The sequence below is a fragment of the Trachinotus anak genome, unplaced genomic scaffold, assembly GCF_046630095.1.
Source record: "Trachinotus anak isolate AG129_WGS33_773 ecotype Australia unplaced genomic scaffold, CSIRO_AGI_Tana_v1 ptg000004l, whole genome shotgun sequence".
Lineage (NCBI taxonomy): Eukaryota > Metazoa > Chordata > Actinopteri > Carangiformes > Carangidae > Trachinotus > Trachinotus anak.
The window spans coordinates 10,998,775-11,020,207 of NW_027273855.1; the positions used below are offsets into that span (position 1 = coordinate 10,998,775).

General features: G+C 39.1%; 1 protein-coding gene across 2 annotated transcripts; it reads left to right on the top strand.

The window, feature by feature from the left end:
* The first annotated feature begins 9,266 nt into the window (after positions 1-9,266).
* Positions 9,267-18,897, top strand: LOC139620384 (large neutral amino acids transporter small subunit 1-like). Of its 2 annotated transcripts, none has more exons than XM_071475837.1 (11): positions 9,267-9,603; positions 10,203-10,733; positions 10,901-11,026; positions 12,756-12,861; positions 13,008-13,052; positions 13,615-13,738; positions 13,869-13,972; positions 14,312-14,408; positions 14,933-15,082; positions 16,148-16,322; positions 16,591-18,897. In XM_071475837.1, the coding sequence occupies exons 1-11, from the start codon at positions 9,531-9,533 to the stop codon at positions 16,665-16,667; spliced, it is 1,608 nt and encodes a 535-aa protein (XP_071331938.1). In that variant the 5' UTR covers positions 9,267-9,530; the 3' UTR covers positions 16,668-18,897. The 2 variants fall into 2 exon arrangements, with proteins under 2 accessions (XP_071331938.1, XP_071331937.1); XM_071475836.1 differs by having other exon boundaries at positions 9,389-9,603; positions 10,200-10,733.
* Positions 18,898-21,433: the final 2,536 nt, after the last annotated feature.

Genomic DNA, 21,433 nt, shown 5'->3' on the forward strand with positions numbered 1-21,433 from the left:
GATGCATTACTTGTCTCTTGAGTAAAATGTTAATGCATTGTGATCTTATGAGAAAAAATCAAAGATGTTTATAATTAAAGTAAATTACAGTTAATGTCAAGACAAGTGGTCCAGATATTAAGCATTTACCTCATATAGTGTTTGTGGGACTATTTTAAATTCATCAGGAGTAAATAATGGGTTAAAAATTAAAAGTCAGTTTTAAATCATATAAGAATCAATGTGAAATGGCCATCAAAGAAACTGGCATAAGGATAAATTATTTTCCTTCTTCACCAAATAAGACTGACAGACTGAAAATATCTTGTAAATATAAGCTGATATCAGCTGCTGGAACCTTTGAGAAACGTCTAAAAAAAAAAAATGGATCAATTTCAAGCCCACCTTGTGTTGAATCTGGGGCAATTATCTAGTTTCCATTCTTCAAAGTCAGTTGGCTCTTCCTTCTCATACACAACATGAAAGAGCTCTAACCTACAAACTTTATTGTCAAAGTTTGCACTGCAGCAGCGGCTGAAAGCTCACATTCACAGTCTATTTTTGGTCTTAATAATATATAAACATCAGGGTATGTTTGCCTTCACACCATCTTTATCCTAGAGTGCATTAGCTACCAAAAATAAGCAGATTAAGTTGCAGAATTTTAAAATCTTCCTAATACATAATCCATGTACAATATATGAGGATATCACCTGAGGATTTCGTTTAAGTACTAACACTGTGTTGTTGTGTTCTTACACTTTTTATCCGTGAGTATATTTTCAGACTCCAAAAGTAGGCCAGTATAATGTGTTAACTCACCCAGTAGTAGTTGAAAGTATTACTCAGATCAGTCTTAGTAGACATTCTTATGAATTACATTTACATATCTCTTGAGCTTGAAAACAGAATCTGCTGTTATATCTGCTGCTTTTAGAATTCTTCAAAGGTCAAGTTAGAAGGAAAGGGTTCTCTATGATAGAAGCTGTAGGGAGTGGAGAAGCTGAAGGCAGGAGCTCTTTTACAGCTGCGGCCCCTCATGGAGAGAAATTCTCCTGCCGTAACACATCTCACCCCCTAATCCCTCCCTGCTGCTATTTTCTTCTCGTGACACTGAGACTTCTGGAGGGATGTTGGGGCCAAAATCCACCTCTCAGTGAATGGGTACAATATGTTGATGCCATTATGTCTTTTTTTTTTGCAATTTACTAGTGCAAATTGTGCAGAGTATAGTCCACAGCAGACTGAGCAGACACTAATATATGGAAGGTGGATCCAAGAGAAGGCGAGTCAGTCAGTATGGTGTGGATTAATTGCCTGTAAGTGGATGTTTCACTGCACGGCTATCTGATCAATGAGGAGCTCGAGAGCATGTGTGCTTGGGTATAATTAAGAATAAGGGGTTAGAATAGTTGGAGACGAGGTTAGCAGGAAATGCACAGGCTAGAGAGTAGAGAAGGACAGAGACAAAATGAGAAAAGAAAGAGAGAGGAGATGGTGGTGTGTGTGACGAGACAGTGACACACAGGCAGAGGAAAATCAGGGTCAACTGTCAGAGCGCATTGACACTGAAGGGAAGCAAACCCAAGCAGAAAGCCTGAGCTCTGATTTCCCGAAGTGTAGCACAGATGCACACTCTCACACGCACAGAGGACAGATCTGTAATAAGCTATAGGGTAACAGAAGGATGGATGGAGGAGTGAGGAAGAAGAGGTGGGCGTTTGGAGTTGAGGATTCAGAGAATGCAGCGAAGGGTATAGCTACATGTCTTCTAGCATTTTCCAGGCCAGCTTTGTGCCAGCTGATCAAGCAGGGATTACTGACAGCCTAAGGCACAAAATATATTTCCTGAATTAGAAGGCGTTTGATCTGGCTTATCAGATGGGCTCCGTTGCCTACTTTCATTGGCTGCACGTTGGTATCAGCAGCAGATGACACAAACACGAGCGGAGGAGTGCATCAGCTAACACACAATAACTGTAGAGCTTTCTGAGACGTTTTCGGATTAATGGTCTAGATCTGAGTAAAACAGAAGGAATGACATTTGGCATTAGCTTAACTCGAAGTTCCTGTTCCTGCTAATAAACAGTGAGGGGTCCTGGGGTTTCAGTGCATATAAGAACATAATGAATGAGTGAACAGACACTTCAGTAAGCACACCATATCATTTTACTGGCTGCTTGAAGTCTTATGTTATGATTACTTTGTAACCAAAGAGACACCAAACGTAACAAGCTCCAGATCACTTAAAAACAACCCTTGGATGTTTGTGCTCATTTACTGGAAAGAACAGATCACAGTTTAATAATTACAGTAGATACTGAGTTATTATCTGGATAGTCTGGCTAGACAAAAAAACACTTGGCCGACGACAGAGTAATGGAGAGGTTCAAGTGCATGTGGAGCCAAAAGCACCACAGTGGAAAAATAAGACAGAAAGAAGATGGTGAAAAACAGGGGTAAAATATAGTATAGAGAGATGTGGAAGCAACATCATCATCTTGCAGAGGCAGAGTGGCGTTATCTGAGGGATATGCATGATGTTTTTGTTGGAGGGGGCAAGATGAAAAGGACTGATGAAAAGAAATAGGAAACAGAGCCCAGTGTCGGTGGGTGATGGAAACAGGAGGTGGATGTTCTTTGAAGAGTGGAGAGACTGTAAATTGGCACCATGAAATACAGAACAAGAAAAAAAAAGTGGGAGAGATGAGAGGAAAATTAGAGAATAACAAATTAGGAAATGGAAACCTAAGAAATGAAAGAATATAGCACAGCCAACAAAAAAATATGTGGACAATCTAACATCTCTAAGTAAAATACAATTAATTTAAAATCATAAAAACCCTGGAGGAAAAACCTGTAGCATTAACAATGCACCCCATGGCCAAAGGTATGTGGACACCCCTGCTCATATAATTGTGCACTTTTCTGGGGCTGTTTCTTCCTGTTTCAACATGATAATACCCCGAGCACAAGGTGGGATCCATTCAGAAATGCTAATCCTGGTGCTCATATATACATGCACAACATCACATACACATACACACATACATTCAGTCCAATGGGACTTTGTATTTATGTTCCCTGAGTTTACACCACATATTTTGTCACACTACACAAATAAAATAAAGGGGGGAAAAAAGAAATATATATATATATATTTTTTCAATTTGGTGTGCAAGAACTTGACTGGTCTGTAAAGAGCCCTGATCGAACTACTTAACTAGCTAAGAGCTAACATCAGTTTCTGATGTCTGACTAGGGCTGAATGGGCTGAATAGGAGCAAATCCCTACAGTCAGATTCCACATTATTGTGGAAAGCCTTCGCAGAGGAGTGGAGTTATAGCAGCCTATTAAACTTCATGCTTTTGAAATGAGATCTGTTCAACAACCATATATGTATTATCTAAATTCCAAACTGCATTTAAGGAAATGTAAACTTGAGGGTTGATTGCATTTGAGCAAATTACTTTAGGACCCAACATCTCTGATGATCTGCTTCTCTTCAGTTCTTTGGAAACCAATGCTCTGTGATCAACATTAATCATGAAGTTATCACTGTCTTTCCTAATTTATACAAAGATAACAGCGAAATAAAAATAAAAGGATGGAAGAGTGGAGACAGATGGATTAAAGGACAAGCAGTGGGAAAGAAAATGAGTGGAAAGAATGGAAAAAAGATTGAGGGAGACATTTTACAGGAAAAGAAGATTAGGAAAAGAAGATGACAGCATTAAAAGCTGAAAACACAGAGGATTGGAGCAGCCTGAAAAATAACATTACAGATGACTGTAAGTGAGAAGACAGCCTTAAGGAAAAAAGGAACAATGAAGAGATAAAAATAGTAAAGCCAAAAATAAATAAAAGCAATTCAAGAAAAAAACGATAAAATAAGAACAGAAAATCAGATGCAGACATGGGTAGAAAAGTATATGAGTAAAAGGAGGTTACTACTGGGAGAGATGACATATTCTAATAAACGGGGAAAATGGTCACATTGTAAATTAATATCAGTTAAACATGTTGAATATTCTGGAGGCCTTGTTGTTGCTGATCTTAGTAGACTGGTGGGACTTCTCAGCCAGGACCAGTCCTCAATATCCTGCTCACTATAACCTACTCACCAGTAAGTATGACTTTGAGGAATTGGTACTTATTCTCCAGCATTTCAGAGAGAAATATTGTACTTTTTCCTCTACTACATTCATCTGACACCTGAAGTTAATTGTGATGTTGCAAATTAAGATGCTACATTCAACATGAGATACTGGTGCTGTGGAAGAATAAAATATCAACTTTTTAGTACCTACAATATTAAAAACTGTTATAGTGCTGTTAAAGTGCTGTGACAGTGCATCATGTAAAGCGCAGACAATTCTTCATTTGATTTGAAAGCATAAAAATTGAGATACAAGGAGGCCTATAATATGATCATTATCACACACTGCTGTAGTTAGAGTCAAATCAATATAATGGCATGTAAATGATATAATCAGGCTCAGCTCCACAAGGACCTGCTATAACATTAAAATACTGTTTACTCACCAATAATTCAACATAATGAAAGGGCCCATTCTTCACCACAAGTCCTTTAAAACTTTGGGTACTGCTAAGAGTCATGTGATTAATTTGAATTAAAGGCTTCTCACACTAATAGAGTACTTTTCCACTGTGTGCCACTTTTACATGAGTCAGAATTTCAATGTTTCCTCCACCTTAATCATCAGTGGTGTTTATCTATTTTAAAACTGTGTCTAAAATTACTTTATTGGTACCTGTTCACATTTAACATATTGTTGTCTCTGAGCAACTGCTTCAAGTTCAACTTAAAAGCAAAAGATAAATAAAATCATGGATTTGTCTCACAGAAGCTCTATCCCATAAGCCTCTCTGCAAGATGCTGGCTGTCACAGTGCTCCCTGAAAAAACTCCACACTGCTGACACTACTGTGTGGGCTGCAGCCCGGCCTGTCTTTCTATCAACAGCTGTCATCGCTGTCTGCACACGTAGTAATTAATGTGCCATCATGTTGGTGCAACATTTTGAGTATCATTTTCATGTCAGTGCCATCATGAGAGGTGTGTATTTTTAAGCAGCTAACCTCAACCATTCAGTCTCTCTTTAAAATATTCATGCAAGTATCGCATAACTTGGGTAAATATACTTTTTTTAATTTTTTTTTTTATCCACAGCTGTGTTCAACTGTATTGAAAGATGTGGACCTCTGCAAACAAAGACATTGTGTTGTGTCTCACCTTTTGCGGTGCGGCTGCTGCTATTTATTGCGTGTGAAATTAAATGTATGTTTTAAAATATAAATGTATCGGTCAGTATTAGCGATAAAGGTGGAAAGAGAGTAGTGCGGGTCGGATTCTGAAGCTGCGTCCCACCTCATGCATTGGTGATTTCAGGCCAGTGAGCATCACATCCATGGTGTATGAAATCAAATCATGGTGTATCAAAGCAATAACAAAAGACGGCTCTGAAATAGCTTGGGATCATCAGAGTTGTTGTCTTCACCACCCATGGATGTATTATAAGAACTTGTGGTCTTATAATACATCCATGTCACCAACATTGCCATAATCTTTTCCTGGTTAGGATTCCTTCAGTGTCCGTCATTCAGGAGGTTTTCACCAGGAGCCGAATTATCTGCAGAGGTCTCCTCCTCTCTGTAACAAACACACCTGGTGAACCATTAAAAGCAATGAATAAAGTAGGATTTGATTGTTTGTCTGATAACTTATTAACCAGTCATTCAAGAGGTTTTCACTACAAGCCAAATTATCCACAGATGTGTCCTCCTCTCCATAACAAACTGACCAGGATAAAACTGGTGAAAACACAGAACAAAGCAGTTTCACTTTAAAAATCAGTGATTCACCCATGTTCTTTGGCAGACATGAAATGTCTTGGATCAGCTGGGAGCTAAGCTTTTAAACATTTACCTGGCATTTTTCTCTGACAACTTAAGATCCAGATGTCCATTGACTACAATCCTGCATCTGGTTAAAAAGTTGAAAACGACCATGGTGTAAAAATGTATCTTAAAAATGTAGCTTAAAATTCAATAAAAAAATAAAAATAAATTTTGAGCTTCTGGCAGGTAACCACAAAACTGAGGCATGCGCATAGGAAATATGACGTCATTAACAGGCGACCAAATGAAACATACCATTATCATAACGAAAATCACATATTTCTCTAGTTTTGAGAATTGGAGAAATTTGTGTGTGCACAACTCAAAAAAATATGTAACATAGACCTAGTCGTTTTTAGACATTTTTATGTGGAAAAGTTACATATAACTTTTAGTAAAATATGTCTTTCAACTCTTACCTTCAGAGGGTTTATTTTATTCCTCTTTTGTTATTCTCTCGAATTATTTTGTTAATACTATATAGATGCAACAGTAATTGGTAAATTATGTGCAATTTGTGGTTTCCTTTGGGCTTATGTCTGTGCCATAAACATAATGGACATGTGAATTAAAGCACTCAGGTAGACTTGCAAATCCATTTTGAATTGATAGCAGGTTCCAATCCAATAGTGAATGATCTTCAGTGCTGGGGCACACATTGGGCCTGTAAAGAAAAACATTTGAAGACCTTATCCCATAATTCTGACTCACTATCTCCTAATTATGAGAAAGGGCTATGGTAGTTATCAGTCATTGCTATCTGAGAGGACAGAGGCTCATGGTGCTGCCTGATTTAATTTGCTTTTATTGCCTTGGTTCCAGACAGTGGGAAGTACTGATGTCATTAAGTAATGTGGGTGATATTATCATTAGGACGGTTTCTTTGTCTAACCTACATCATCTGAATATGAGATTAACAATATTGCTGTTTGTCTTTTCAACAATTATTTTTGGAAAATATGACATTTACCATTTAAAGTCTTCACTTTTGTGAACAGTTGAAAACATTTACAAGAAACTGGAAGTTATATTGCAGTGGATTCAGTGAGTAACCCTGTGGGCCACAACTTGACCGTTTTTTCAGCATGTTTAAAAAGTTTAAAAAACTGAGTACACCGAATTGACTGTCAATGGTTCAACCTTTGCTGTGTCCCATTGGACCAACTAACAACTATCAATGAATTACTGTGATACTGAAGAAATCTAAAAAACTAGATGATTCTCGGGCAAGTTACAAAGCGTCCGATTATTTGAGTCTACGTGATCTCATAATAAGGATCTCGTATTATGAGATAGTAAGTTGAGAAACGAGAAAGGATCATTTTTTAAATTTTATTTTGTGGATGCAATGCGCTTCTATAGGCTACTGAATAAACGAATATGATCCGTATAACTGACCGCATTTATGGTAGCCATCTTCTTGGTTACTATGCCTTTAAATTTTCCCATGAGCCATCGCTGTGCTGAACATATGAATTCAAGAACCAGTTTCTTGCAAACGAGAGAGACAATCTTTGTAAGACGAGGCCGGGCTTCCTAAATTGCCGCTCACCTTTTATGAGATTAACGTTACGATGCGAAACTTTTCAATAACCGTGATCGAGAACAACTGTCGTCTGTCCTCCTTCATATCCACCGTTTCCTCCCCTTCACATCCGGGCATTCAGAAGGCTTGCTCTCTGGGCTACAAGCAGAGAACCCGGTTTCTCCCTCCCTGCCCAGGGGAAAGTCCCCGGACCTAAGGCAGAAAGTGCCCTGGGTGAATCCAGCGTCGACCTGCGCTTCACCGCTGATAAGCAAAGACGTTCGTGTGAACAGAGCTTGGTGGCTCGTTGGTCGACATTGTCAGCGTTAATAGTAATGCAAGTACGCAGATACTGACGCCTAAACAGAACGGGGCTCATTCTCGGAATGCACTTTTTACACATTCCAGTTTTTACATCCCACATTAGTTCTTCTGTCGTGGCCTGCCCCTCCAGTCCCAGGCAGAAGACTGTGTTAGGTCCCTCCACCCCCCTTATGAGCTTCAAATATTACCACTATTTGAAAGTGATTTTCTTTGATGTAAGTGGTTGCGGTCAAGAGTGGATTATATACATGTTGAATTTATGTTCGATTGGGGAAAAAAAGGCAGAAAATTAATTTGTATTCTAACTGTGAAGCAATCGGTGACAGCTCATTACAGATCAGTAATCTGTGAGGTTATCTGGTCAAACTGGCAGCAACTATGAGTTTACAACGGCTGCGTGACTGACAAATAACACAAACCAACTTTACTCAAGTTTGACCCCAACTGGACAATCTAACTGACCTATCTGACTTCGCAGGGGTCAAGGGGCGACGCAGTATCATAACGAATAACGCAAACTAGGGCTATTATTATACCGACACTCCTTCTGAGAAGTGTTTTTATGTATGTGTCCTCTAATGTGCCAGGAACAAACTTTCAAATTTGAAACGTGTGTGGGTCGCCATCTAGTGGTTAAGAATGTGACGTGCAACCGTGCACCTAAATTCAGGGTTATCATCCTGATATAACAGGTTACAATTTGTTTATAAAGCAGAAATCTCGCAATAAATAATGTTACAGTCTCATTTACTTCAGTATGTAGTGCTTTGAACCCTTACACATTAGTTTTGAGAAAACCATAGGCTGCATGGTTTGATATTTCAGTGATTCAAGCATGTGAGATGCTTATATGTTGATTATGACATTATAGGCTGCACATTTTTCAAATAGATGATGAAACTTGCCTTCCCTATAAATAGCAAGAATTACCAGCAAAATATCATTTAGATATAAGTCCGCAGCTACAGTACAATGGCCTTGTTATGGAGCAGTCTGAGGAAAACCTAACCCTGTCACCATGTATTTAGCTGATATGTTGGAAGTAAAGTGGTGGAAAATGTGTAAAGTGATACAGAAATATCATGTGCCTCATCATTATTATTCCTGCACTGAATAGGGCCGGTAAGACTGCATTTGCTCTGTGGTGTCACCTTCCTGCATGACAGAGGGAGAACAAAGGCACATGTTATTCCACGTTGGCACCACTAGAGGGAGCACCAGCCCTGCAGCATCCCTCCCTAATACACTACCATAAGATTACACTCAGACAGACACACTGTATTCAACTGGATTAGGCAGTGCACAAAAAGATTATAGCGTCACATGGTGGCCCCTGCGAAAGGTGCCTGCCAGTAACCTACTTCCCCCTTTGAGATATCCCATCATTCATTTGGAGTGGGTGTTGGCTCACACAGCAGCATCACAAAGGTTCAGCTCCTCCCTGAGGGGGGGGGGGGGGGGGGGCAGCAAGAGGATCAGGGTCAGATGAAGTCTGAGTGACGAAGGCAGTGTGTGCAAATGAAGAGGAGAGTGTGTGTGCATGTGTGTGAGAGTGGACGAATCAGGGAGGGTTAGAGAGAGAGAGTGAGGAGGGGAGGGGTTGTGTGTGTGTGTGTGTGTGTGTGTGTGTGTGTGTGTGTGTGTATATGTATACGTGTGCATGTGTGAGAGTGAGATAGGAGGAAATTCAGGCAGGAGGAGGAAGGGGACATAAAGTGAGGAAGGAAGAGTGGGGCAGGAGGAAAAAGACAAGACAAGGGGACCCAGACTGAGAGGGAAGATGGCTGAACCGGAGCTAAAATCACGGAGCAGGGAGAGCGTTGCTAAGGCGGCGAGCCAGGAGAAGATGGGGGGTAGGTACAGTGCATGCTCACGCCTCTGTAGATGCCACATGGTGCAGTGCTGCATTAATCCGCCATGCGCTCTGATGCAACCATGCCTGATGCAAGAGTACATTCAGGCTGATGTAGATATAGAGATACATCATGCTGTTTTGGGTGTGTGTGTGTGTGTGATGGTGACAGGTGACCAATGTGACAGGTAAGGAAAGTAACATATTTTTAAAAAGCAGATATTGTATGCCTTACCCTTTACTAGGCCTGTAAACACAATTACCTGTTGTGGTGTTTATAGTAACGGAGGGAGAGGTAAATTAGGGAAATAAGGTGGCGTTATTGAGAAACCGGAGAAACCCTGATGAGCCAGTGTGACCTGTTCTTTAACAGTCCTTGGTACAGATTTACTGAAATTCCTGATCCAGATAGTACACCACATGTATGCTTTGCCGCTGGAGACATGGACGACGTTGGAAAAAATGTCTCAACAGAGAAAAATGTAAAGAAAACTGTGGATTTTTCTTTTCTTATGACTAGAGGAAAAATCTAAGTGATTGCACTGCACATATTAAACTCTCTTGTCATCTTCTGGTGTGCTGTCCTCTCTCTTCCAGCAGCTGACGCTGACCCAGACCAAAATGGTCTGATTGTGGAGCAGCCAGCATCTCCATCTACCCCTATAGTCTCTGCCCCCACTGCCTCAAGCCCCACTAATGGCCCACCTGCCAAAGGGGAGAAGATCGAGCTGAAACGCAGCATCACCCTCTTCAATGGTGTAGGAATGATCATAGGCACCATCATCGGCTCGGGCATTTTTGTCACTCCGACAGGTGTGGTCAAAGAGACTGGCTCAGCTGGGCTCTCCCTGATCATCTGGTCTGCTTGTGGAGTGGTATCTACCATGGGTGCCCTGTGCTATGCCGAGCTGGGCACAACCATCGTTAAGTCAGGGGGAGACTACACTTACATCTTGGAGGTGTATGGCGAACTGGCGGCCTTTCTGAAGCTGTGGGTGGAGATGCTCATCATTCGGCCATCGTCACAGTATGTGGTGTCGCTGGTGTTTGCAACCTATCTTCTGAAACCTCTCTACCCAAACTGTGCCGTGCCCGACAGTGCTGCCAAGCTCATTGCCTGCCTGTGTCTTAGTGAGTGGGGGTTGTTGGCTGGGGATACTTTACAAAGAGTAACAATAAAAACATACTCTCTTCTTCTATAGACAAATAACATGCTTAACTAGCTCCACATGTTTGACGCACTTCTATTCTATCTTCTATCACATTCTATTCTGATTTGTATCTCCCACCTCCTGTAGCATCCCTGACGTTTGTAAATTGTATCAGTGTGAGAGCGGCCACCAAGGTCCAGGACTTGTTCACGGCCTCCAAGTTGCTAGCTCTGGTCATTATCATCCTCTTTGGCTTCATACAGATTTTCACAGGTGAGTCCCACTTGCCCACAGACTGACAGACAGAGCTACACAGGCACTAAAAACTCCAAATTGGCTTAATTTTTCTGGGATCTTTGTCAAACTGTGCTATGTAGTAGCTATGTGGTATTGTGTGGGCACAGGTCTACAAAACACAAAGAGGCCGAAAGCGCAGTGATTAAACAGACAAAGACAAGATAAACAAGTTGGTATGTGTTTAGACTGACTCTTGTGAAACTTTAAACTTAGACATTATGGTTCTTATAAATACTTAGATAAATTGAAAATAAATGTAAAACAATTTTAAAGTTCATTCTGACTTCAGTGCAGATGAAAAAGTGTTTTTTGTGTGATGAGGCATATGACAATATGAAAATTTCATAGTAAAATGATGTTGGGTAAATTACCCCAAACTCTAAGTCTAACCCCAAGCCTGATAATTCCAAATCCTTAAACAGTATTAAAATATACTTTAATGATCAGAAAAACTACCACACGATGTGATTGCAAATGCAATGCACATAAGAATGAAACATTAATGTATATATATCTACTAGCACTGAAACCTGGGGTTTATTATTTTATTTTTTTTGTCTCTAATGATCAGGAAATTGTTGACCAACACTAATGAGCCCAACCAAGCAGACTGCCCTCCTTTCAGTTTGTTTGCACAGTTGTTGAGTCTGAATACAAGGCTTGTCTGTCTGCAGCTATGTAATTGAGTCTGAGTGAATGCGTAGCCATGTGCGTGTGTGTCTGTGTGGGTGTATTCTGAACTTGAACACTGCTGAGCATAATTGGTTTCATACATGACACATTTGTATAATATGTATCTCACAGAACATGGTAGAATAGATTCAGTCCTCAAAGGGAGTAGTAGTCGTGGAAAATTAAGAAACACTGATGCAAAAAAGAGACTATTTCTTCCATGCCACTGACCTAAACATGGAGGGAGACAACCCCTGCCGATGTGGTCCACGTGTGAAATGTCAACTCCATCTTGCGTTACAAGAAATATACTGTGTATATTTTTCAAATCTGAAACAGCAAAATGACTGAATCTACTCCGGTCATGCAATTCAAAATGAAAGAGCGCGGGAAGAGAGTGGCCATCCTTTGCTCCATGCTACATCTGCTGCTCTCCCCCTCTTTGCAAAGCCATGCCCACCACTATTGTGCTCTATACTGTGTCACCATGGAAACTAGGCAGCGAAGCTTGCCGGCTGTCTTTCAGAGGACTGAGTGAGAAAATAATGTGTGTATAACAGGCCTCACGGAAAGGAAAGTCATTACCATCTGAAAGCGACAGGTAGAGGAGGGAGTCACGCAGAAGCAAGACTTCAAGTTGCCCTCGCTTATGATGCACTGGTTTTGGAAGCTGCTGTGAATAAATGGGTGGACAGAGGTTTACTTATTAAAAGATACAGTACATCCGCTCATATTTAAATGGCAGCTGGGCAGGGCCTGTTTATGTTTACACTACATCGAAGGAGATGCTCAAACCTGGAGGTAAAGCGCTCAGATGAAGTCCCAGGTGAAATGTCAAGCCTGGTAAAGGGCAGACAGCAACAGACTGACCTTGACACAAGAAATAAAACAGTGACAGCCACCCTAACTTAGAATACATTTAATATCTGTGAAACCACATAACAACTTTATGAACTAAACCTCTTAATGTGGAAAGAGGTATCTTTCTCAATCAGTTGTCCTAAAACTCGTATTTTTTTCTGTGTGTGTGCAGGTGATGTGCCGTACCTGTCACCAGAAAAGGCATTTGAAGGCAGCAAATGGGGGGTTGACAACATTGTCTTGGCTTTGTACAGCGGTCTCTTTGCTTTTGGAGGCTGGTGAGGCATTTGTGACCTATTTTGGTTTAATTACAGACCAGAAATAGATATGATTTATTTGTTGCTTTTGCAGTGTATATTCAGTAATTCCAGCTTTTCCCAATCCCTAAAATAATGTTTAACTGTTTTATTTCGATTTTTTCTAGGAATTACCTGAATTACGTAACTGAGGAGATGATCAATCCGGAGAGGTGACTTAAATGTGATGTGAGGTTGTTTTGAGGATTGTACAGACCCTCCTGTAAATATTTGCCAACATTACCCTTATCCATGTCTAGGCTTGTTTACCTTGTCAGTTGATTGCATGGAAATAGAGTATTGGAGGGCTGGACAAAGCAACAGGAATACCATACAAGATAATGCAAATCAATACAATCACAGCCTCAACTTGACAAATGTTGACCATTATAAACTTACACTGGATGGATTGCATTACATGATTTGATGTTCCAGTTGTTTTTTGTCCCGCTTGTATGATGCCTCAAATATTCCATTTTACACAGGTGCATGTGATGCTTATGCTTTTAAATATTATTATTTATTATTATCTAGCACTGTACACAGCTAACATCATGAAAAATATATGAAATTGTGCAATCACATTTGCAACTGAATTGCATGAAACTGAACACAAATTCAATCCCTGATGTCTTAAATGCGGTGGAAACAAATATTACAGACAAGAGATTTATTGGAAAATATCTTGCTAAGAGGTTTTCTTCTCAAATGACCTCTGACCTTTTCCTCCTGTAGGAATCTGCCCTTGTCTATCATTATATCTATGCCTATAGTGACAGTGGTGTATGTTCTGACCAACCTGGCCTACTTCACCACCATCTCTCCTCAAGTTATGGTCGAGTCTGAGGCTGTTGCCGTGGTGAGCATCATACTTCGTCATAACATTATCACACTTGGTTTGTTGTTTTGTTTTTTCATAAAACACACAAACAAAAAAACAAAACAAAACAGCTGCCTGCATATATGTTACTGATCATACTGTTTTGCAGAGTTTTGGGGAGCACCATCTTGGTGTAATGTCCTGGCTGATTCCTGTCTTTGTGGGACTGTCCTGCTTTGGAGCTGTCAACGGATCCCTCTTCACCTCAGCACGGTATGTGTTTACAGAGTAGAGAATAGAGAATAGAGAACAATAGCTGAATATTGATTGCCTTTTGCTACTTTATTACAACAAATTTTGAGTATATACAGTGAAATGGTGGTGGGAAATAAAGTATTCCTTTGTGATGATTAAACTGGAGTCATGATGTTTTGAGAAAAAGATACTCGACTTTAGGGATGAGCACGCAAAAATGTTGGGAGGACGTCAAGTTTCATATGATAGGTGGGTGAGAGGGGTTGTTACAAAATCCGGGGCTGTTATTGGTTGGACATTTATCTAGGCCAACTATTTCATCACAAAATAACCATGAAAGAGCTTTCTCTCTTCTAGGTTGTTCTATGCTGGAGCTCGAGAGGGTCAACTCCCTGCTGCTCTGGGATTGGTTCACACAGACCTTTTCACACCAGTGCCGTCCCTCATCTTTACAGTAAGACTCCTGCTACTCATCATGATAATCTGACAGTTACTTTTGTGTTTTACAAATCATCACCATTAGAAGTGTTTAGATACTCAAATAAACCCAAGAACATAGATGACATCCAATAAGGTTATGGTAAATAAAAAATTCCATTAAATTATGTATGACCCTCATTAATATTTACCTGCAACCAGAGATTTGCAACAGCATCAACAGGTTTCTGGCAGGTGTATACAGTTATTAGCTAAAAAGAGCAGGCTGCTGATCATGTAGAGTTATTTTATCAGAGAAAATTACTTTTGTACTATGGGACACTAAGATTTACACACATTTACATGCATGCAATGTGTATTTGGAGGCGAGGTTTCTGAAACTAGTTAGGACTCTCTAAATAAAAAGCATATGTAGCACATATTCCCCAAAAATATCCCTAAAATCTATTTCTGAAACCTTTTAGGAGTGCACAGTGTGTGTGTGTGCTGCACAACATATGAAAGACTAACATCATCTTGTGTTCCTTTTCACTTATTCAGTGTTTGCTGTCCATGATGTACGCCATCTCCCAGGACATCTTCTCTGTCATCAATCTCTTCAGCTTCTTCACCTGGCTGTGTGTTGGTATGGCCATTGCTGGTATGGTCTGGCTGCGCTTTACCAAGCCCGACCTCAGAAGGCCCATTAAGGTAGAGCACCCATGGTTGTATTTACAGGTGGCAAATGCTTGTTGCACCAAAGATCCATCTTGAAAAGTCCATTTTAAAGGACTGGAGACTTACTGAAAGGTATACAGATGATGCAAGACCTTGGCTCAAACTAAACACAGCCAGTGTCTCTGTCTGCCTTAAACATAAACACGTCTCCTGGTTTCATAAAGCTTTCACTTTTTTAAATGAAACAACTATTGTATCACTGCTCTTGTTATTGGCTGGAAGTGGAACCATACTGTGATTTCAGGATGGGAGTGGTGCTTGCATGAATACATGGCTCTTTGTTTCTGGTTCATCATGGGAATATTACTTTAGTTGATAACAGTCTTTCATCTCTCCTTTGAGTCTGAGTGCTGTCAGCCCATTTGTTTTACAAGAAACAAATGGAGCTTTCCTTTCTATGTGTAAACCATTCATGAAACAAGAAATTTTTTTACATCTAAATTTATCTACTGTCAGAACAGAAATGCATTTCTCTTCATTACTTTGTGATGATCAATAATCTAAGTACTGCAAGACTCTCAGAATGTGTACATTTAAACTGATATAAATATATTGTTAATAATACCTGTCAAAATGTAATAAAAGTGCAGATGACAATATAATCACAATAATAACAATAACTTCATAAAGGGTGCAACTCTTTTAACCAGTGATGAAAGTAGTTACCACAACAGTGTAAATAGTGCATCATAACATACTTTTTTAAGTACCAAAACTAAAAGCACTAATTTCAGAATAAAGTATATCATATTATGCAACTATAATTATTGATGCATTCATGTGGTCATCACTTTAATTTTGCAGATGATAAAGGTTGGGCTAATTTTGACTACTATACTATACAGCTGTGTAATTTGTGAATTCCTCCCTGAGGATTAATAATCTTACCATATTTTCAATCGAAGGCAGCAAATTCATAATAAAAGACACATTACTTGAATGTCAGTTCTCCCAAAATTGAAGTCACTTTGCCAAATAATAATGATAATAATAGTATCTGGAGCAAACACCTTCATCTATTGTGTTTTCTCTCTGCAGGTGTATCTCTTCATCCCTGTGACTTTTGTTTTGGGTTGTGTCTTCATGATCCTCGTGTCTTTCTGGGCAGCTCCATTTGAGTGCATAGTAGGCAGCAGCATTATTCTCACAGGCATCCCAGCATACCTACTGGGCTACAAGTGGAAGAAACCCCATGTGGTCAAGAAGATGCTGGGTGAGTGTGACACTTTTGTTTTTCCATACTATCTTTGTCTGTTTGTTCAGGCGAGGTGGGTAACGCATCTATTACAGTTTTTTATGTGAGAATATCTGCTCGAGTGCTGCCGCGGGCACTGATACCTTCATTTGTTTATAAAGTCGGTGTGAAGGACTCAAATCTAGGTGTTGATTTAATGTTTAATAAGGTCTGTCAGCATTTGATTTGCAGTAACCTAGCTAAAGAAAACATGGTGTGGCTAATGTGATGAGTTGCTTCTCCTCAGAAATCTTCACCATGTTCTGTCAGAAGATCTTCATGTCTGTTCCAGAGGAGAGGGAGCAACATGAGGCAACTGAGTAATGCTGGACAGACTGAACAAGATGAAGGACTGAGTCAATATTTTTGTCTGAACATTCTTGACATGTTTACATTCATTCTCTTGTAATTCGGCTACAGCTGCTTTTTTTAGTTTTTTTTTTATAAACCTTTTCCAAACCATGCAGGTAACTGTGGAACAAATTGGTATAGCATATACTGTACAAGAGTAGCCTGGCAGACTTGGTAAAGGAGGCTTTATGTATGTATGCTCTTGTGTACAAAGTATGTAGGCATATTTTATGAACACTATAAAGTGTTTAAAAATTCTAAACTCTTAGTCAGGATTTGAAATTCAGACATTTCACGCTGCTTTTATTCTAAATCTGTTTCACAGTTATCTCTACTTTAATGCTAGAACATGCTTATATGTTCCATATTAGTTAGTTAATGGGGAGTCATGCTCTGATTTTAATGTGAGGCACAAAATTAATTGTATACTGAAAACACAGCAGCAGAAGCTCCAGACAATATATTCTAGTGGCCTAAAACAACAAGTTAATTGTTTGCCTGAATTGTACAAATGAGTAGTTTGTTGAGACAAAAAATACGTTTCTAACTTTCCTTACTTTTGCTAAACACTAACAACCAAAACTACACATATTTTATTATAGTTTACAGTTTTATAGAATAAGCCCTCTGCTATCGTTAATGATGAATGGATTAATTTCAGTTAAAAGAAACAATCAGTGTACCGTGTATACATAAGGTCACTGTTGGAAGAAGAAGTGCTTACCTAGCATAACACTGACTAAATTATTCACACAGGCTACTAATAATTGTGTTAATTAAATATTGATTTCTATATTTGTATTTTTTGTATTCATTTATAAAATGAATCCACAGCACTATCTTAAAGCACAAACTAAAATGAGATAAAACAGTGTACGTAATGTTTCCTTAAGATGTGTTGCTGTGAAGTGGGTCTGTTTCCTGTATCATTTTAGTCAGCGCTCCATACGTGATGATATTTGACGAAATGACAATGGATACCAGCACCTGTTTGTGAGGCATTATTATAAGAAACTGATGATCTGTATAGATGTCATTCTAGTGGCTGTAATTAGTAAACTCCATTGTAGAGTTAGTGTTTTGTATAGTTTGTGTGTATTATCTGTGCCAGCCATGTCAGTGCTGATATTCCAGTTTTTTGTTTTAATGTCTTTGTAAGACCAGAATGAATGTTGAATTTTTTTAAAATTGGAATTGTACGTATAAAACCCCAACTTTTAAAATGAATATTTGAGATTTTCCCAAAGTTTTTGCAAGCACTTTCCCAGTCCACTCAAGCTCTCAAAGGAAAAAAGTCTCTGAGGGAAGTGAAGGAAGGTGGAATTTGTGTGGGTTGGAAAAGGTTTCTGGAATTTGCACAGAGTAGACAGTCCCTTTAAACATCAACAGAGAGAGACTCCTCCACCATGAATGGAGCTAAAGCTTTGACAGTTTCACACAATGCCAGACTGAAGAACGAGGGAAATAATGATAGAAAACTACGTCAGACGTCTTTGTTCTTTTAGTAGCAACATCCTTTCCACGACTGGAGGTGAAATGGGTCTTTCTTATTTGAAAAGTGCTCTTCAACCATCATGTGTTGATGGAAATCGGACCAAGGCATCACAGCAAATTGAACAGTGATCAATCAAAGGTTAAAAATACCATCATAGAAATGAATTTACATGTAAGAGGGAGAGGGACAGGCATACCTATAGCAACCTATTTACAACAGATTTTAAGAAAAAGAGGTGCATATGACAGATGATAAAGGGACAGCTTAATGCAGATTTCTTAACATAAAGCATCATTTTCACTTCATGATTTTTTATTCTTTATCACAGTCAGATAATTATGAAAATACCAACAAGCAATGCTTGAAAGAAGAAAAACCCTTCATTAAACAAATCTGATTAAAACAGAAAGCTTGTGTTTAAAAGCACACAGTATATTACTGATTGAGACTATGAAGATACATGGTTTATGTTTGCCTCATCATATATTTTATGTCATGCACAAAACACTTGATCTGTGTGTACAAAGCATTTCTATATGTATGTATTGACAATGCCTGTAATGGTATTTGTCCAATGAAATGTTACGGAATAAAACAAAGCTCTGATAGCGTATTTTTAATCTGAAAATACCTATGTCAGTTATTGTAACTGTTGTATGTCAGTGACCATGGCAGGTACATGTAATAATAAAAATATTTTTGTTCAAATTTTGGTTTGTGTTTCTGTAACATCACTATTAATGTTAATGTTAATGTGTAACATGTTTTTGTGAACAGTATAGACAATGAAATAAATGTTCCTTTGAGAGGTTAAAATCGAATTCATCACTGCAGCATAGATGCAGCGGCCTAATATACTTGCATCAGTTAACAAAAGGCCAGCCACAGACTCTCCGGAGATAACAGCTTCAAATTGAACAAGGAATCCCAAAACACACGATAGCTCCTATCCAGATGAGGATGTTTCACAAGCACAATTTTCTCAAAATGTCGTCCAGTGGCGTTATCGTTTCAGCCATCAAGTGTCTGGGCTGTGATCGGTATGAAATGGTCTGTCTCTCCTTGTTTGTCTTGTCTTGTTTGTTGGCTGTCAGACAATGATGCTGCTGATGCCTGGACTGTCAGGAAAGTTCATATCCGCCTGAAGAGGAAATGAGAGAGTCTGATGGCTACTGATGGAAACAGTATCAGAGCTCCTGTAGACAATATTAGTGATCGGAGATTGGAGAGGCAAGGAGCCAACACTGCACAAGTGACGTATGTATGTATTTTGAGTATTATGATACCTTCTAGAAAAAGGGAGGGATCTGAACAGGGACTTGAATAGTTCATTAAATTGGTACAATAATAAAGGTAAAGCCCAGCTTCAGTGGTTTCAACATTTTTTAGAGTCAAATCTAATATTAAAGCAGGTCTGCAGGACATTTGTCACTGTCACAGACAGTACACATACAAAACTTTAAATCAGAAGCCAGTCAGTCAGATCACACATAAATACTCTATGAAATATTTTCTTAAGTAAGCTATCTTCTTTGTGAAATAACCCTCGGGCAAAACTATAAATGAAACATGGAGTTTCAATTATTTACATCTAGCTGAGGTGAAACTGACTCAACTTTGCAGCAAAACACATCATCAGCATCAATCTGTGCACGTAATTTAGTTGTTTGAATTGAGCCTTCACAATCTATTTTTCATAAAACAAGAAGGATTCTGCAAGAGGGGTAAAATAAATCGACTTGTCCCCTGAGCCTTTTGACTGATGTTCTTGAAATAAAAGTATATAGTTTGAACAAATAGACATTGTTCAATATTCTTTGAACAAGTTGTTATCCTTTGGCAAAGTTGTTTGGCTTCTTTTGAGATAAAACATTATTATGGTTCCTGGATTCAATATAAGACTTCAACATAATTACTGTTAAGCTTTAGGAGACTATGGGATATGGGTTTTATCATTAGACAAACCAGGATATTGTATATGTTTTCTTATCATGCATGTAATTATTGTTTTGTAGTTCTAAAAAAAGAATCAAGAGTAGATGTTGAATTGTTTTTGATGCTAAAACAGAGACTTACCAGACATAACCAGCAGATGGAGATAGAGGAACATCAATTACAGATGGCAAGTCCAACACTTCACTGCTGTTGTACAAATGAAATTAACAATTGAAATTAAAAACAAATGTATTTGTATGTGGCACATAATCCAACATCTGTCTTTAAAGCTAGGTGCAGGATAGAAGCTTTAATTTTTTGATTTGTTGGATTTAAAGAGGATTCTGCTAACATGATGAAACGTCTCCAGTGCTCTGGAGTTCTGCTCATATTATTTTATTTCAGTTTTTACATGTATTAAAGGTTACTACCAGGCTACTTTCCCTTGTTTTTCCAGAGTGCCCTGTTCACACATTCACATCTGGAGGCTCAGCTGCCCTAGCACCACAATTGTGGGTTGAGGGCCTTGCTCAGAGGCACTTACGTAGTGGTAATGATGGTGGCACAAGGGCCTTTGAAATCTTTTATTATTTCTAAAACACTTCACACCAACTGAAGTCTTTAAACTGTAATGAACGGAGTCTTTCTGTCCCCCTGTGAGTACAGGGGAACTGAAAAAGACTTTGGTGAATTTTATGAATCATCTCTAGGGGGCACTGCGTCATCATCATCATCATCATGGAGGGTGAGAGAGAGAGAGAGGGAGAAAGAGAGAGAGCGAGCGAGCGAGGGCTGAGGGGGAGGGATGATAAATTCCATTCCTATTCTACCTATATTCCAACTGTGAAATTCGTAAGTAAAAGGCAGTCCCTTTTTCTCCTCAGGTAGTTCTCTGTAAGACTGTGTACGGCTGCATCAACTGAGTTTCATCATCACACCATTGCCAAAAAACATGGCCAGCGGGCAAAAAAATATTGCTTGACTTATTATATTAATCATGTTTGGATTAAAAAAATAAAATAAATAAAAGACAGAAAAGTCTGTGAAAAGGTTAAAGTTCACTGAGTGACGGTACACCAGGAAGCCTAAACTTCTCACCTAATGAGCCACGTGACCGCAGTCACATTAACTTCTGCAACATCAAAGATAATTCTCCTAATTAACCTCAGACACAAGCAGGGGGAATGCAAAGTTATGTTTATAGGCTCCTGCAGCTATCAGGTGCCACACATCAAATTACTAATGAATGTGTTGAGACTCAGTAATATAAACCACAGCGAGACGATCCAAATAAGTAGAGACATGCACG

Coding starts and splice junctions, on each gene's coding strand:
- LOC139620384 (XM_071475836.1), top strand. CDS start 9,531: ATGGCTGAACCGGAGCTAAAATCACGGAGCAGGGAGAGCGTTGCTAAG. Junction 13,053..13,614: donor GAGATGATCAATCCGGAGAG/GTGACTTAAATG, acceptor TTCCTCCTGTAG/GAATCTGCCCTTGTCTATCA. Junction 13,973..14,311: donor TCCCTCTTCACCTCAGCACG/GTATGTGTTTAC, acceptor TCTCTCTTCTAG/GTTGTTCTATGCTGGAGCTC.